This window comes from Ranitomeya variabilis, chromosome 2 (assembly GCF_051348905.1).
Source record: "Ranitomeya variabilis isolate aRanVar5 chromosome 2, aRanVar5.hap1, whole genome shotgun sequence".
In the NCBI taxonomy this organism is placed as follows: Eukaryota; Metazoa; Chordata; class Amphibia; order Anura; family Dendrobatidae; genus Ranitomeya; species Ranitomeya variabilis.
The window spans coordinates 279,784,591-279,802,198 of NC_135233.1; the positions used below are offsets into that span (position 1 = coordinate 279,784,591).

The 17,608-nt window shown below is 42.4% G+C and overlaps 1 protein-coding gene across 2 annotated transcripts in view; it reads left to right on the top strand.

The window, feature by feature from the left end:
• Nucleotides 1-17,608, top strand: part of ATRX (ATRX chromatin remodeler) — a 272,152-nt gene that overhangs the window by 217,191 nt on the left and 37,353 nt on the right. For both annotated transcript variants that reach the window (XM_077285034.1, XM_077285033.1), the window contains exons 21-24: nucleotides 12,841-12,978; nucleotides 13,442-13,617; nucleotides 13,733-13,850; nucleotides 17,147-17,289. In XM_077285034.1, coding sequence (XP_077141149.1) covers nucleotides 12,841-12,978; nucleotides 13,442-13,617; nucleotides 13,733-13,850; nucleotides 17,147-17,289 — 575 coding nt within the window. The remainder of the gene's footprint in view (nucleotides 1-12,840; nucleotides 12,979-13,441; nucleotides 13,618-13,732; nucleotides 13,851-17,146; nucleotides 17,290-17,608) is intronic.

Below are 17,608 nucleotides of genomic sequence, written 5' to 3' on the forward strand. Positions count from 1 at the left end.
GTCGCGGGATACCGGGGACCATATGGCCGAATTCAGGCAGCGGGGGGCCCTGCCGCGGTCGTAGGTGGAGGTTCTCCCTGTAGGCACAATCCGGGGTCGGCGGGCCTTGTATGAATGTGCAGTGAAGAGGACACCAGTCTGCCTCTTTCCTTCAGCAGCAGCAGCCGGTAATAGGTAGCGGCGGCTACCTGGTATGTTACCGCCGGCTTAGGGCCCTGGGAGGAGGTGGCGGTGGTCACCAGCAGGAAGCGCCAAACAGGAGACAGCAGCGGCGGCTGCTGCAAGGCTTCCGTCCCTCCTGGGAGCCGACAGGAGCACGTGCGCATGGGGATGGAGAAGAAGAGCGCTATGGGCGAAGCCGCTGATCAACAAATTTCACAATGTGTGAAAAAAAAAAAAAGCTAGCAGAAGAAACGCCCGCAGCAGTGCCATCACCCGCAGCGGAGACCGCAACAGCAGGGCGAACCTGTGCAACGCCACAACTCGGGATCCTTAAGCAGCAGAGGCTCCAGCGGATCCGGGAGAAAATCAACGGTTCAAATGGAGGAGGCTTCCCCAAACACCAGAACCTGTATCTCTCCCACATTAGGAGGGTAAGTGACCTCCGTGAATGTATATATTCCAAATAGGGATTCATTGTGGAAAGGCACATCGAAAATCAAACATAAAGTGTGCCCACTTTGCTCCACAAATTTACCCGCTACCTGGGTAAAGAAACTATGCGACATGCATAGAGAACACCATAAGTGAAGAAACCCCAAGATTCACTTCTGATCTTAAGTACTTAATTAAGTCTCAAGTGAAAGATGCGCTGAAAAGCGTAGAGAACCGTAAAAAGAAACGCAAGGCCAGACATAAATCCCCGGAGTCTAGCGTTAATTATAGTTCAGATAGCTCTACGTCCCCCTCATCATCCTCTGCATCCTCAGAGAGCGAGCAAAACTGTTTTCCTATAGAGGAAACTGATGTTCTAGTCAAAATGGTTACAACAACCATGGGACTGGCGGACACTCACTCTAAAAAACGGTACAAGACCTTATGTTTGGCGGACTAGAACAAAGGAAACGCAGGGCGTTTCCGTTAAACGAAAGAATTCAGGCCCTAATAAAAAAGGAGTGGTAAAGGCCAGATAAAAAAGTCCTGTTAACACATAAGAGAAAATACCCATTTGACCAAAATTAGATGTCGCAATTACGAAGGCCTCTAAAAAAAAAAAAAAAAAATTTTGCATTGCCCTTTGAAGGCATAGGAACTCTCAAAGACCCTATGGATAAGAAGGCCGACATCTTCTTAAAAAGGCTCCTGGGAAGCAGCTAGGGGGGTTAAACCCCGGGATAGCTGCTACATGTACGGCCAGAGCATGACTAGATCACCTGGAGACCCAATTAAAAGATAAGACTTCAAGAGAATCTATATTAGACTCTGTCAGTAATGAGGGGAGCCGCGGCATGTATAGCGGACGCCTCCTTAAATTCAGTGAGACTGACAGCAAGATCAGCCTCATTCTCAAACGCAGCAAAAAGATCGCTTTGACTGAAGTGCTGGCCAGGTGATCTACAAACTAAGGCCAAGCTATGCTCCATACCATGTCAGGGCGAATTTTTATTTGGGCACCCTGGATGATAATCTTGAAAAAGCTGTGGACAAGAGAAGAAAAAAAAAAAAAAAGCCTTCCCAGGTTTTCCCAATCAGTCTTATAGATGACCCTTTTGAGGTAGAGGATGGGAGGATAAGAAATTTAAAGGCAGAGGCTTCATGTTTAACAAACAGGATAATAAGAAGCTGCCCCAATGAAGGTGCGCCTCAGGTAGGAGGGAGACTGACATACTTTCTCCAAGCCTGGGGGAGAGAAAAAAAAAAAAATCAGTAAGCACGTGAACTTTAAACATAATCAAGACGGGTCTGAAGTTGAATTTCCATACAATGCCACATCATCAAATTGTCACAACACCACAGAGGAAATCAGAGATCAAACAGCTGGCCATTCAAAAGGAAGTCTACAGTCTCCTTTTAAAGAACGTCCTACAGGAGGTCCCACAGCAGGAGGAGACAACAGGTTTCTACTCCCCTCTTTTTCTACGGACAAAGCCAGATGGAACTTTCAGGACAATAAAAAACCTGAAGAACTTAAACAAATACCTTATAATAGACAGCTTCAAGATGGAAGCAATAAAATCATGTGTCAGAACCCTTCATCCATCTTGCTTTATGACTGTAATAGACCTAAAAGACGCATACTACCATGTGCCGATCCATCCGGATCACCGAAAATATCTGAGTGGCGGTTAGTGATGCAAGGGGAACTGAGGCATTATCAATTCAAAGCTCTCCCCTTTGGTCTTGCCATAGCCCCGAGGGTGTTTACAAAATTAATGGCAGAAGTGATGGCTCACATAAGGGAACAAGATGGGTTAATTGTTCCTTATCTGGACGACCTCCTAGTGATGGGCAGATCCTCTCTCCATTGCAGTCAGCAGTTGGACAAAGTGACGATAGCCCTATCAAATCTGGGTTGGTTATTGAACCTAGAGATATCCAAAATTATCCCAACACAAGTACAGCAGTACTTAGGGATAATAATAGACTCAACAAAACGAGAGTCGTCTCAGAGTTAAAAATTTCCAACATGACACAACTAGTGGAGCACTTAAGACATTCTCCAGTCATTTCTTTAAGGAAAGCAATGTCCATATTAGGATCGATGACCGCCTGCATTCCAGCAGTCCAGTGGGCTCAGCATCATTCCAGAGATCTCCAGTGGGAAATCATGCCTAGAAGGAGATTTAGAAAAACGCTTGAAAATCTCCTCGCAAACAATGACTTCCCTAGCCTGGTGGATAGACTCGACCAATCTCACCAGGGGGGTTCCATGGATATGGCCTGTCTCCGTAACCCTCACCACGGATGCAATTCCATGGGGTTGGGGAGCTCTCTTAAAAGATCAAATTGCCCAGGGCCCATGGTCAGAAGGGGAAAAGCTCTTCACTTCAAACATGAAAGAGCTTTTGGCAGTAAATACGCGCTAGACCATTTCTTAGTTTCCCTCCGTTCCCATCACGTAAGGGTACTGACAGACAACAGGATGGTAGTGGCGTATTTGAATCACCAGGGGGGTACGAGGTCCCAATCCCTGATGGAAGTGACGAAATCCATTCTGTTACAAGCAGAATCCAACCTATCCTCCCTAACAGCCCTTCATATCAAAGGGACAGAAAATCAGACAGCAGATTTCTTAGCAGAACACAGCTAAAGCAGGGGGAATAGGAATTAAACCAGCAAATATTCAACCACATAGTGGACCCTTGGGGGACCCCGGATATAGGTCTATTCGAGAACAGTCAAAACCGGAAAACAGAGACCTTCTGTCCAATAGATCCACGGGGGAATCCAGTGACCCTAGATGCCTTTCTAATTCCCTGGAATTTCCAAATAGCATACGCCTTTCCCCCGATAGCATTAATTCCATTAGTCCTGACGAAAATCCAGGACGACAGAGCAAAGATGATCATGATTGCCCCGTTTTGGCCAAAAAGAACGCGGTTCCCATGGTTACTCCTAATGTCGGTAACAGACCCTTGGGTCCTCCCAGATATCCCGAATCTTCAGCGCCAGGGGCCAATAAACCATCCACAAGTAAAAAAACTTGCATATGGCAGCCTGGAATTTGAGAGGGAACTTTTGACCAGGAAAGGGTTTTCTCCAAATTTAGTCTGAACTCTGTTAACCAGTAGGAATCCAGTAACTACCAGAGTGTATGGCAAAGTCTGGAAAAGATTCCTCTCTAATTCAGGTATCAGCTTATCGGGAGAGACCCCAGTTGAGGAAATACTGGAATTCCTCCAAAAAGGATTAGAGAAAGGCTTGGCAACGAGCACCCTAAAAGTTCAAGTCGCCGCATTGGGCGCCCTTTATAACTGTGACTTGGAAGGGAACCACTGGATTAAAAGGTTTGTTAAAGCTTTAACTAGATATAGGCCAGTCGTACATCATACTACGCCTCCCTGGGATCTGAACCTAGTACCTTCTGCACTAACCAAAGCGCCTTTTGAACCCTTATCACAGGCTTCCTTAAAAATAGTTTCCCTGAAAACCTCCCTACTGGTAGCACTAACCTCGGCTTGCAGGATCAGTGACTTACAGGCTCTATCAGCTTATCCCCCTCTAATTCAAATAAAAAAGGACCGCGTAGTCCTTAGAACTGATCCATCCTGCCTTCCTAAAGTGGCATCACGCTTCCATAGATCCCAGGAGATATCCTTACCATGCTTTTGTCCAAACCCCAAAAATAAAAAGGGAAAAAATCTTGCACACACTAGATGTGAAGAGATGTCTCACCCAATATATATCAGCCATGAGGAAGTGTAGGAAAGGGAGGTCTCTGTTTGTCTATTTTCAGGGGCCAAACAAAGGACACAAAGCATCAAAAGCCACGTTGGCAAGATGGATAAGGGACGCCATTGCCTGTCATACGCCTCATCCAAGGAAGCCATTCCAGAAGGAATTAAGGCTCATTCAACCAGATCGGTGGCGACCTCTTGGGCAGAGCGAGCTGGAGCATCACTTGACCAGATATGTAGAGCAGCCACTTGGTCCTCTTCCTCTACTTTCTTTAAGCACTACCAGCTTGACCTATCTTCCTCTTCAGACTTAACCTTCGGGAGAAGGGTTCTGGAGGCAGTAATCCCACCCTAAAACTCACATCCTATGAAATTCTCTCTGTGGTGCCGTCATGAGAGTAAGAGAATATCGTAGTTACTCACCGATAACGGTATTTCTCTGATCCCATGACGGCACCCGTATATTCCCTCCCTTCACATATGGGTGTGCACACTACTAGTTAGCCGTTAATGCTTAGCCACGCGGTGCGGAAAAGGAAAAGGAAAAATTTTTTTTTCAATAATAATATAATGATGATAAACGATGACTTGAAAGACTTTCTGTGTGTGTAAATAACTACTTAAGTTACAGCTGAAGTCCTGTCAAGGCTCTATAAAACAACCTGAGGTGGAGGAGAGGTCCTGCCTTTTTAACCTGTGGGTTTCCTGTCCCTGAGGGCGGATCCCTCTCTCTCTGTGGTGCCATCATGGGATCAGAGAAATACCGTTATCGGTGAGTAACTACGATATTCGCCCCTATCAAAATAAATCAATAAAAAAAAAAAATCAAACCTACACATATTTGGTATTGCCGCGTTCAGAATCGCCCGATCTATCAATAAAAAAATGCATTAACCTGATCGCTAAACAGCGTAACAAGAAAAAAATTTGAAACGCCAGAATTACGTTTTTTTGGTCGCCGCGACATTGCATTAAAATGCAATAACGGGCGATCAAAAGAACGTATCTGCACCAAAATGCTATCATTAAAAAACGCCAGCTCGGCACGCAAAAAATAAGCCCTCACCTGACCCTTGATCACGAAAAATGGAGACGCTATGAGTATCGGAAAATGGCGCTTTTTTTTTTTTTTTCTTGCATAGTTTGGAAATTTTTTTCACCACTTAGGTGAAAAATAACCTAGTCATGTTAGGTGTCTATGAACTCGTACTGACCTGAGAATCATAATAGGTCAGTTTTAGCATTTAGTGAACCTAGCAAAAAAGCCAAAAAAAAAAAACCAATGTGGGACTGCACTTTTTTTTGCAATTTCACTGCACTTGGAATTTTTTTCACGTTTTCTAGTACACGACATGGTAAAACCAATGATGTCGTTCAAAAGTACAACTCGTCCCACAAAAAGTAAGCCCTCACATGGCCAAATTGACGGAAAAATAAAAAAGTTATGGCTCTGGGAAGGAGGGGAGTGAAAAACGAACACGGGAAAACGGAAAATCCCAAGGTCATGAAGGGGTTAAAAATGTTACTGAAATATATATGTTCTATCAAACTATGAACAACAGTGATAAGCAGTTCTGCTGGAGATAGACATTTCTTACTTCTTGTGTGTCACTGTTCTCCACTGCCCTTATCTAGTCTTAAACTTGGTTAAAGGGACACTGTCACCTGAATTTGGAGGGAACAATCTTTAGCCATAGAGGCGGGGTTTTCGGGTGTTTGATTCACCCTTTCCTTACCCGCTGGGTGCATGCTGGCTGCAATATGGGATTGAAGTTCATTCTCTGTCCTCCGTAGTACATGCCTGCACAGGGCAATCTTGCCTTGCGCAGGCGTGTACTATGGAGGACAGAGAATGAACTTCAATCCCATATTGCAGCCAGCATGCACCCAGCGGGTAAGGAAAGGGTGAATCAAACACCCGAAAACCCCGCCCCTATGGCTAAAGATTGTTCCCTCCAAATTCAGGTGACAGTGTCCCTTTAACCTCATGCTGCCCCAACCCCCCTACTTACAATGTATGAAACTGAAAGTGAAAGTGTTGCAAATTCTTAGTAGTAAAGCTCCTCCTCTAGACTAGATGTTTACTAGGTGTTCGTCTTCCAAGCATCTCACAGCTGCTACTCAGAAGAGGAAGACTGTAAGAAGTATTATCCTTTCAACAAACTTTGCATCAGTTAACTGTGAGTACATGAGGAATAACAGTATTACTGACCACTATATCAGTTGTACGACCTGGCAATAATTTTGTACAATTGTTTTTAGGAAAAACAATTGTCATTTGGATTGTGAATGCAGAATTAAAAACCTGAGAATGTCAAAGAAGCGTCACATTAAATCAGCTGTATTTGAACATTTCACCATCACTCAAGATAGAGAACATTATGTCTGTCGGTGTATGACAAATGATCCAACAAAAACAAATGCTGTGAAGCCAAGATCAGTGCATATTTAGGCAAAGATAAAAATGCTCCTACCAGAGCTTCTAATCTAAACAGACATTTACAGTGCTTTCAACCAGAAGTACTGAAAGCATTGGATGAGAAAGACTGCATCCATCAGTTGCAAGATATTTTGTCAGTGACAAAGTTACTGTGACAATGACAGTAGATACATTTAAAAAACAGATCATAGAGCTTGTTGTAAAGGCTAGTGTTCCTATTTCATTATTTTCACGACCAGCTTTTATGTGTCTGAATGGGGAAATGGCCCGCAAGTCTTGGTGTTTCTCTGGAGAGAGAGTATTAGAAAATTAGTAATCGAAGAAGCTTTTAAACAAAAGGAAGAACTTAAAAAACTCTCAAGGGATGCTTTCTGTTTCTTAAAATGGATGCCTGCACATGTCACAGAGTGAACTATTTTGCCATCAATGTCAGATTTGTTTGTGACAAAAATGAAATAGTTACCAAGACATTGGCAGTAAAAGACACCAAAGCTCATCACACCAGTGAGTTTCTCCAGGTCTTGGTGGAAAAGGTTCTGGAAGACTATGAACTTAAAAAAGAGCAAGTTCTTTCTGTCGTAACTGACAATGCTTCAAATATGATAAGTACTATTAAGCTAATGAATGAGAGTAATGATGGTGACCAGCAGCTAGAAGAACATTCTGGGTCCACAGACACAGAAATGTTTGAAATAGAGGAACACAGTATTGTAACTGAGGAGCAAACTGAAGTTGCTTCAGATGAACAGCAACATGATAGTTTAGATGATCTTGCTGAAACTGTGTCAATACGTTCTTTCATTCATCACATGCGCTGTGTTGTGCATACGCTACAGCTGGCTATAAGAGACAGTCTGCAAGAAGGACATGCTGCTGCACTGATTGGCAAGGTGAGAAAATTGGCTACTGTTGCCTGAACCCGTAAAGTTGACTCAATTTTGAAGAGACGTGCTGGAAAAGGGGCAGTTATTGATCAAGCCACACGATGGGGCAGTACTTAATGATTCAGCGCTTGGTTGAACTGAAAACCTTTCTTGTAGACATGGCTAACCCTCAACTGACGCTAAATGAAAGTCAGTGGAATCAGGTGACTGAGCTGGAAAAATTGCTAGAGCACCCATTTACAGTGACTAAAAAATTACAAGCAGAGGACTTAACTCCAGGTATTTTCTTAAAGGAGTGGAAGAACCTGATGTTTCGCCTGTCGCAAAGAGGAGGGTTAATTGCAAGTGGCATTGCTACATCAATGAAACGGAGAGAGGAGCTACTATTACAAAATAACATTCTTTTGGCAGCTGTTTATGTAGACCCAATGCATCGGATTCTTCTAGATGATCAACAGCTAACTAAAGGAAAAGAAGCTCTGTTTGAAATAGCAGTAAGGATGAAAGGGTTGCAGAACAGTCAGGAGGAACAAGAAGAATTTGTTCGTCCTGCCACATCTTCACCCTCATCAACTGATGAAGAGTTAAATTTCTAAAAATATTTGGATCACAAGGACCGTGCAAAGCGTTCCCACATAGAAGAGGAGTCATCCCCATCAAAGAACACAGCCAGTACATTTCAGCAGAATTTTTCATGTGCACTAAAAGAAATTGAGAAATTTGACCGTTCATCAAAAATAACAGTGCAACAAGCGATTCCTCTGTATCCTGACATTGTCAGAGATGTTGCCCGAGTGGTTACTGCTTTGCCACCAACCAAGTTAGTGTAGAGAGGTTGTTCTCTGCTCTCAAAATAATTAGATCAGATTTGAAGGAGGATCTGACAGAAGCAATACTTTTTCTGAGGACAAATTTATAGATTTCTTCTTATTAACTGCATAACAGTGTTTATTGCATATTTACTTACAAGAGTTTAGAAAAGTTTATAAAAGTTATTTGCTATATTCTAATTGTATTCTAATAAATATAGTTTTTGCTCTAAGTGGTCTGATTACTTATATGATGGTGAGAAACTGAATAAGCACGATGTTAATATTTTACAACAGTAAATTTATTGTTACGGATTGGCCATTTATGAAGGAGTCGGAGCGGGAGTCGGAACCTGATAAAATCCAGGAGTCGGAGTCGCAACTGTGGCTTACCGACTCCACAGCCCTGGCCACCTGTGACCCACTCCTTCCTCTGCAAGCCAGGAACTGCTCTGCTGCCAGTGGCAACATTAAACCCCATTCACACCTGCCTGTATTCTACATAGCAGTCGATGTAGATCTTATTTCAGAACAAAGACTATTTCCATCCCATTCATGTGACTACTGTTCATATGGAGTGGAAAAGTATCTGGATGGATTTTTGGTGCCAACAATTAAATGAGCGGCATGTCAATTTTGGATAAAAAATGCAAGAACTAGTCTATATTGAAATAGATACTGGGGCTTAACTGTGTGCCGGTCTTCTGTAGACTCGGCGGCACATCCATTTCAGGCTAGCTTCACACTAGCATTCGGCAGGGCTGCGGATGGCAGCCTTCTTCCCCTGTTAAGCCTCGTCTACTGCCGCACCTCTTCCTTCAGCTCCACCTACAGCTGCATGCTTCCTGCGTTCCCTATCTTTAACATTGAGTACGCAGGCCATGCCTATGTATGTGGATGCCTCCACATGCTTTTTTTTTGATGGTGCACTGACCGCAACCAAATGCAACACGTTGCGTTCGGCGCTGCGTGAAAATGACGCAAGCAGAGGCATCCGCATACATCCATATGGCCTGCATACCCAATGTTAAAGATGGGTACGCAGGACGCATGCAGACGTAGGCGGACCTGAAGGAAGAGGCGGGGCTTCACAGAGGAAGAAGGCTTTCATCCGCAGCCCTGACAAACGCAAGTCTGAAACCAGCCTAAGCCTAACCATGACCATAACAATCTTTGGTGACATGTGGATGAAAGTCATGATCTTAGCTAAATGCCGAGCTAAGGAACAAAATCTTCTGCCATGGCAGGGTGTAGAGTGGCACATTTGGCACCCATTCCCCATTATTGGGTTGTTCTGTGAGGGTGGGATAGCATGTTGTGGTTCAAGGCATACGTTTGCTTTCCGTGTGCACAGTGGACTGTATATTAACCTATTTTCAAGTACACAAGTAATTTATTTATTCATTTTTAGACAGAATTTGGGTCCATCTAGAAACAAATGGCAGTGGGCACTATTGTGGTCCATCTACCCACATAATAAAGCAGGCAGCTCCCTCACCCATCTACAGTGTGGACGGTCACCAGGAGCCAGGCACATCCGTCACTGGTTTGGGCTTTACAATTGCCATTTCAATCAGTCTTTAAATTGATGTTAGCTTAAAGCAAGTTGTTGTGATCGGCCATCGTTTTTCAGCTAAACAGCCGTTTAGAGCAAACTTTCTACTATCGGACAGCCACACTTAAAATAAAAGCAATGCATACCCGCAGTCGTGCCGGTCCCACTGTTCTTGGGAGTGAGGTGATGTTGGCTTCAGCAGGCACATGAAAACAATCTGAGGCCGCATTTTGGAAGGAGCCTTTACTATTTCAGTAGTTGTCTACCCTAATAAAAGATTGATGACCTGCAGCCAAAAAGCAGCTGCTCATTGGCTACTGCAGTCATGTGACAAAATGTTGAGCAAGACATTAGTATGCATTGTTTTGATTGCAATTGGATTGATAAAACAGGAGCTGTTCAGTAACGGACAGCACCACCTTTTGACAATCAAACTGCTTTTAGCAAGAAATTGTAAGACTGGTCCAAATTTGAGAACCCGGACTAACCAGTGCTACAATCTTTAATACTGTAGTACGTCCCTTCTGATAGATCTATCCTGGAAGATTTCCTTCTGTGTGTTAGTCGCAGTAGAGAAGTGTGCAGGTGACAGGGTCCCCTCTACCTTACAAGTGCCACAGTTTCTTTCCACCCACTCGGATTCGGTGGTTTGTGAGGTTGTTAGGCCGGGTTCCCATTGCATTAATGACAATGCACTGACGGCATCCGTTAGATAGCGGCACGAACGCTATGTAACGGATGCGTTCGCGCACCCATTGACTGCAATTAAGTAGTGCATCGCTAACGCATGTCATAATCGGCATGCGTTAGCGATGTGCCGTCATTCTGTGACAGACCCACGGACGCGGTCTGCAGCATCTGCGCTAGTGCGATCGCATAATGCGATCTTTAACGGCACTTGCGTTAACGCAGTACGTTCAACACATGCATCGAACGGACTGCCCTAACGCAATATGAACCTGGCCTTAGCTACATTAACTATAGAAATGAAGATGTTTCATAGCTCTGTATAATGAATCAGAGTTTAATGTGTCTGTATGCAGATGTTTATTAACCCCTTCATGACGGAGCCCTTTTGCGTTTTCCTTTTTCACTTCCCTCCTTCCCAGAGCCATAACTTTTTTATTTTTCCACAGTTTGAAGAAAAAAAGTTGACAGTACCGCTCTGTGGCAAAGTCTTTGTCACAGATGTGATTAGCAAAAACAGGCTGAACCTCAGGATCCCAGGTGCTTGTCCAGAAAAAACATTGTCATGTGTCATAAGAATAAGGAGATGGATAGCACTCACCGATCCTTTTAAAATTCCATGCTTTATTCAAACCATTAAAACATCATGGCCAGGAGAGTGGATCTAGGAGTGTACGAGCCCGTGCTGACGACGGCCGTTTCGCGCTAAACGGCGCTTCCACGGGTCAAGCGGTTCGAGTTGTACTTTTGAACGACCCCATTGGTTTTACCATGTCTTGTACTAGAAATAGGGGAACAAAATACAAATGTGGTGAAATTCCAAAAAAAAGTGCAATCCCACACTTGTTTTTTGTTTGGCTTTTTTGCGAAGTTCACTAAATGCTAAAATTGACCTGCAATTGTGAGTCTCCAAGTCATTACGAGTTCATAGACACCAAACATGTCTAGGTTATTTTATTATCTAAGTGGTGAAAAAAAAAACATAAGTTTGCTAAAACAAACAAAAAAAAAATTGTGCAATTTTGGTGCAGATACGATCTTTTGTTCGCCCGTTTTTGCATTTTAATGCAATGTTGCAGAGACCATAAAAAGCGTAATTCAGGAGTTTTGAATTTTTTTCTCCCTACGCTGTTTAGCGATCAGGTTAAGCCTTTTTTTTTTAATTGATAGATCGGGCAATTCTGAATGCGGCGATAACAAATATGTGTATGTTTGATTTTTTTTTTTAATGGGGCGAAAGGGGGGTGATTTAAACTTTTATATTTTATTTTATTTATTTTTTTTTAATACTTTTGCCATGCTTCAATACCCTCCATGGGAGACTAGAAGCTGGCACAACTCGATCGGCTCTGCTACTTAGCAGCGATCATCAGATCGCTCCTATGTAGCTGAATTCCTGCATTGCTATGAGCGCCGACCACAGGGTGGCGCTCACAGCAGTCCGGCATCAACAACCATAGAGGTCACAAGGAGACCTCGGGGGTCAGCGATGTGTCGGCATGACAACCAGATCACGTGAAGGGGGTCAGTGATGCGCACATTTCCGGCCCGATGGCTGAAGCGCTAGTTAAATGCCGCTGTCAGCGTTAATAGTGGCGTGTGGATCGCTATTCCACCCGCTGCTATTGCGGGCACATGTCAGCTGTTTTGTACAGATGACATGTCGTGGCTTGGATATGGGCTCACCGCCGGAGCCCGCATCAAAGGGGGAGACACGACATGCGTAGTACTAGTACGATGCATGTCGCGAAGGGGTTAAAGTGACCTTTTGGTTAAGGATATAAATCTCACAAACCAGGGGCAGTGTCTTGTTTTGCTTGTTACTGTGGATCCGCCAACGCACAGCAATTATCCACAAAGACCGCCAGCTTTTGGCTACCTATGCTTTAGTCTAGGAAACCCCTTCTTCTCGCAGATCTGCCTGTGCTGCTGAGGTCAGTCCTGGACTGCTGGTATCTGTATGCTGACTTTTTTTTCTTGGTAGTGTTTCAGTGTAACCAGATAGGTTCCCGTTATTGCACTATATATGAGCTAATGTTTTCTATAGTAGTGATATAGAATATATAAGTGAAGTCATGAGTTGGTGTTTGCTGGCTTTGCATATATTTATTTTTCTCTTTCCCTCCAGGCCCAGACTTTGTGGTATGTGATGAAGGCCATATTCTTAAAAATGAAGCATCTGCTGTTTCAAAGGCTATGAATTCTATAAGAACAAAAAGAAGAATAATCCTGACCGGAACACCACTGCAAAATAATTTGGTGGAATGTAAGTAGTTTCTTTTGTTTCTTGTTTATTCTTATTTTATTTTTCTACAGACTTGACACCCTTGAAGCCTGTACAGATATTTTTTTGTCCCAAAGCATTTCGCCCAAGACTGGTGTACTCACTTTAAAGATCCATTGTTGTGTAAAACATCTGAAAAGTGTTTTTCTCCAAAAAGTTAGAGCTTGTGAGGAAGCTTTCTACACTTGTTCTAATATGGATTTTTAAAGCAAGTACACCAGCCTCCTTAGGTCCAGCAGATTTATTCATGTATGCAGATTGTATTTTGAAGTCTGGTGACAGGTCCTTTTTCAGTTTTGCTTGTTAAGCCATGAATACTCATGATCAACTCTAATTTGAAGATCCCTGATATTGGGGACTCCGTTTTACAGTTTATTGGTAGTTTGCAGCATTTTTATGCGTTGTGCATTTCCAAGCCTAGTGCTAATTCTGAACTTCTTTTCAGACCACTGCATGGTTAACTTCATCAAGGAAAACTTACTTGGCTCAATCAAGGAATTTCGAAATCGCTTCATGAATCCTATACAGAACGGGCAGTGCGCAGACTCCACCATGGTGGACGTCAGAGTGATGAAGAAACGTGCTCATATTCTCTATGAAATGCTGGCCGGTTGTGTACAGGTGAGGTGTAATGTTGAACTGATGGATGGTTTTCTGTCTCTGTAGCTAGTGTGTGAGAAACCATCATTACATTGTGAGTATCTAACTTCTAAAAACTGCTGGTCGTTTATTTCAGAGAAGAGACTACACTGCTCTGACAAAATTTTTACCACCCAAGTATGAATATGTCTTATCTGTTCGGATAACTCCAATACAGTGCAAATTGTATCGTTACTATCTGGACAATATAGCCGGTAGGTAGTTGGTGAGTCTGTGACTGGAGTTGTGCTTGACGTGCTCATATTTCTTATTGAAATGTTTATGAAAACAGAAATTGAGGAGGAAGTATGGGTTTATACATGTTCTAGGGGTCTTCTCAAGTTTTAAAGTTCTCTCCTATCCGAGGGATAGGTGATAATTTTCTGATTGCTGGGGGTCTGACCGCTATAGCCCCCACCAATCCCCAGAACCACTATTGGCAATCTTCATGAAGATTAATGAAGCAGCTTCAATGATCGACCTCTGCTTTATTCAGTCGTAGCTCTTCATAGCCCCAGTTCTTGAGATCGCTCAAGGCCACTGCTGTCTGACAGCCAGCTATCGGAAAGTTATCCCCTATCCTGTGGTTAAGGGTTCATTTTTAAACTTGAGAACACCCCTGTAAGTTATTGCACCTGAAGATATTTGTTTTTTACTTGCATGAAGGCCATATTTATGCAGGGGTCTCTGAACAGTAGACCAATGTACCACAACTGCAGAGTCTGCTAAACCTTTCTGAAGGTCTTTTGCAGACAAGCGGGGGTTCTGATTTGCCTCACTAGCAATCCTAAGAGCAGCTCTCATTGCTTGGTCTTCCAGACTTTATCTTGACCTCCGCTTTTCCTGATAACTGCCATTTGTTAATTACATTTCAAACTGATGAAAAAGCAACTTGACAACGCTTTCCTATTATCTTTATAGCCTTCTCCTGCTTTGTGGGCCTCCACCATTTTCATTTTCAGAGTGATAGGCAGCTGCTTAGAAGAACCCATGGCTGCTATTTTTTGGCACAAGGTTAAAGGAGGCTGTGTTTTTCTAAAGCTTTGAAATTTCCATCACCTGCCTTTCTAACGATAATAGTGAACAAGCCATAACCCTAACAGGCTAATTAACTTTGACCAAGGTATCAGGCCTTATCCTGAGCACACAAATCTCCAGGGGTGCCCAAACTTTTGCATCAGCCCATTTTCCTTTTTGTAATGTTTACAAATATATAATTATTTTTTGGCTAAAATACAGAGGAAATGTGCCATATTTAACTTGAGGCCCTTTAATTAAAGATCAATTAAACTTCAACTTGCTTAACTGTTCAAAATGACAGTAATTTTGACCAGGGGTGCCCAAACTTTTACATGCCACTGTTAATGGGTCATGTACATCAGCACATGGAGACCCTATGGGCTATCCTTGCTGATCCACTGCAGTGGTATAGTAGGTTTCCCTGGTTGCTGGTCTGTAGTTGGGAAACCTGCATCATTTTTCTCATGGAGTCTGTATCCAGCAGACAAAATCTCCATGTTCCTCTATATAAATTGCAGTCGCACATGGGCCCAGTATGAACCCGTAGAAAGCGAACGGTGCCATATTATGTTCCATGCAGACCATTAATATTCATATGACCACACAAGTACTTGTGGGAATTTGTTGTGAATGATTTGAGTTTGTGATGTAAACCTGCATTTTAACATTAATTAAATTGTAGATAAATTGATCCTCAATATTGTGTTAATCGCTGCTTCTACATTGGGCTTTTTTCCTGTTCTTGGCAGATTTGTCTAAAGTTTTTCTACCAACTTTAATTTGCAACCAGAGGTATATCATAAATATAATTGCACATTGTACCAGTGCATGATGGGCAGCAGATGTTAAATCTAGGTACAGAAAGTCGGCCATTGTCCTAATTGTTTTGATTGTGCAGTTCAGAGTGCCTCAGATAACTTGCCAACTGGCTTTTTTTTCCGTCTGAATTTTTAGACAGACTATTATCATTAGGCTGGATTTGATGGTAATAAGATAGTAATTTTGGAATATTAATAAATCGTGTGCATTAGTAATGCCACTCTACCCCGAGGGGAGCAGTGTAAATAATCTAATAAATGCTGAACTCTGCATTTAATCAAATCATGTCATTTTGCCTCATTATTTTCTTGTTCTTTTTTTTCTTTTTTCTTTTTTAATAAGCTTCACAAACTCTTCACTGTATGGAGGACTGAGCTGAAAATGCGATAGACGGCCATTTCATTATCTGTGCAAATTGACTGAAGTTTATATCCCTTATTTAGATTTTTAGATTAAAAACATCTCACATGTGAAGAGGGGTAATAGCCTATCTTTACTGTCAGAGACAGCATAACATTCAGGGAGACTAAAAGTGTGGCGGCCACCATGTGTGTATACAAGATAATTCTTGCAATAATATATATTATTGTATGTATTATCTTATATATAATCTTAGATCTGTAATCTATAAGTATTAAACATGCATATGAATTTCTAATACATTAGTAAAGATTAATCGGCTTAAAATCAATACCAAGCTGTTAGCGCTAGTCTATGGAGAAGTGTGCTCACAAGGTCGGCCTGATGGAAAGGATTTTTTGTGAAACCAAATTGTGTAATATATTGTGCACCTTATCTCCTATTTATTGACTGGGGAATAAACTGCAGTACTCGCCAATGACCACTAAACCATGTGCGGAGCTGTGTTCTGCCCCATACATCAGCTGATCAGGAGATTGGCGTCAGACCCCCACCCATCTTCTGTCAGTGACCTATTATAACACAAGTTATCATACATCAGTTGTTTACTCCATGATGGCCCTATTAGAAAAAAAAAGTTCAGGATCCCAAATCACTACATTCCTACCTATTTAGCAGGGTAGATACCGTGGTCCCCAACCAGTCCAGTATTACATTTCCTGCTTAGACTGTATGACCTATTACCACTGCAGACAATCACTGAAAACACAATATTCAGCATGTTGGGGATTTTTAAAGGCAGAATGTTGTTCTAGGCCAAGATCAGTTGCTATTAAATTTGAGAAAACCGCTTTACATTTCCAGGAGAGTCTTTTGCTTTTTGACACAATAGAAATATCTGACGCTTTGTGCCTCTCCTAGGGGCATTTTGTAGCTACATCTTTGCCTAGAGACCTTATAGTATGGTTAACATAGAGCTAGTGTTTTTATACAGTCCCAAACCTGAACACAAAGATATTGTATCCTTCCTCAATATCCTCAATACCAATGTCATGGTGTAGTCAGGGAAATGGCCACAAGTTACTAGACTGCACTCTGTAATTGACAGCTAGGTGTACTCTATATTTCTCTACACATAAAGCATGTGGTTTTCTTTTTTGTGGTTTTAGATAACGCACTTGCTTTTCAATTTAACTTTTCAGGCTTAAAACCAGATTTCTGTATAGAGAATTTAAGTGTGAAATGGAAACACATGCTGGGATCTTGTAAAACCTTGCCATAGCCCCTCCGTATAATCCTTTTACCTTAACAGGTGGTGGTGGTGGTGTTGGTGGTGAGGGAGGAGGCGGACGAGGCAAATCTGGAACCAAGCTTTTCCAGGACTTTCAAGTTTTAAGTAGGATCTGGACTCACCCTTGGTGCTTGCAGCTGGACTACATTAGTAAAGAAAATAAGGTACAGCAGATATCAGACTACATATTTTTGTCTGTTTCCCCAATAAATGGTGCCAAAAAGTGGGTAGAATTTCGGTGAAATAATGGAAATTAGTTTTTTTTTTGACTATGCAGTGCTATAGATTTGACTGCTGCTCTTTCATCTCTGATCATATTCCGTTATATTTCAAGATATATGCCCATTATTAAAGCTTTGTTTGAAATGATGTAAGCCAGACTTTTTCCAAGTGACTAAACAGATGTGCTAGAGTTTAACACGACAGTGCCTGCCGCTTCTGAGTTATCCGTTGCAGTGACGTTATCATGTGTTTTTTTGTTTG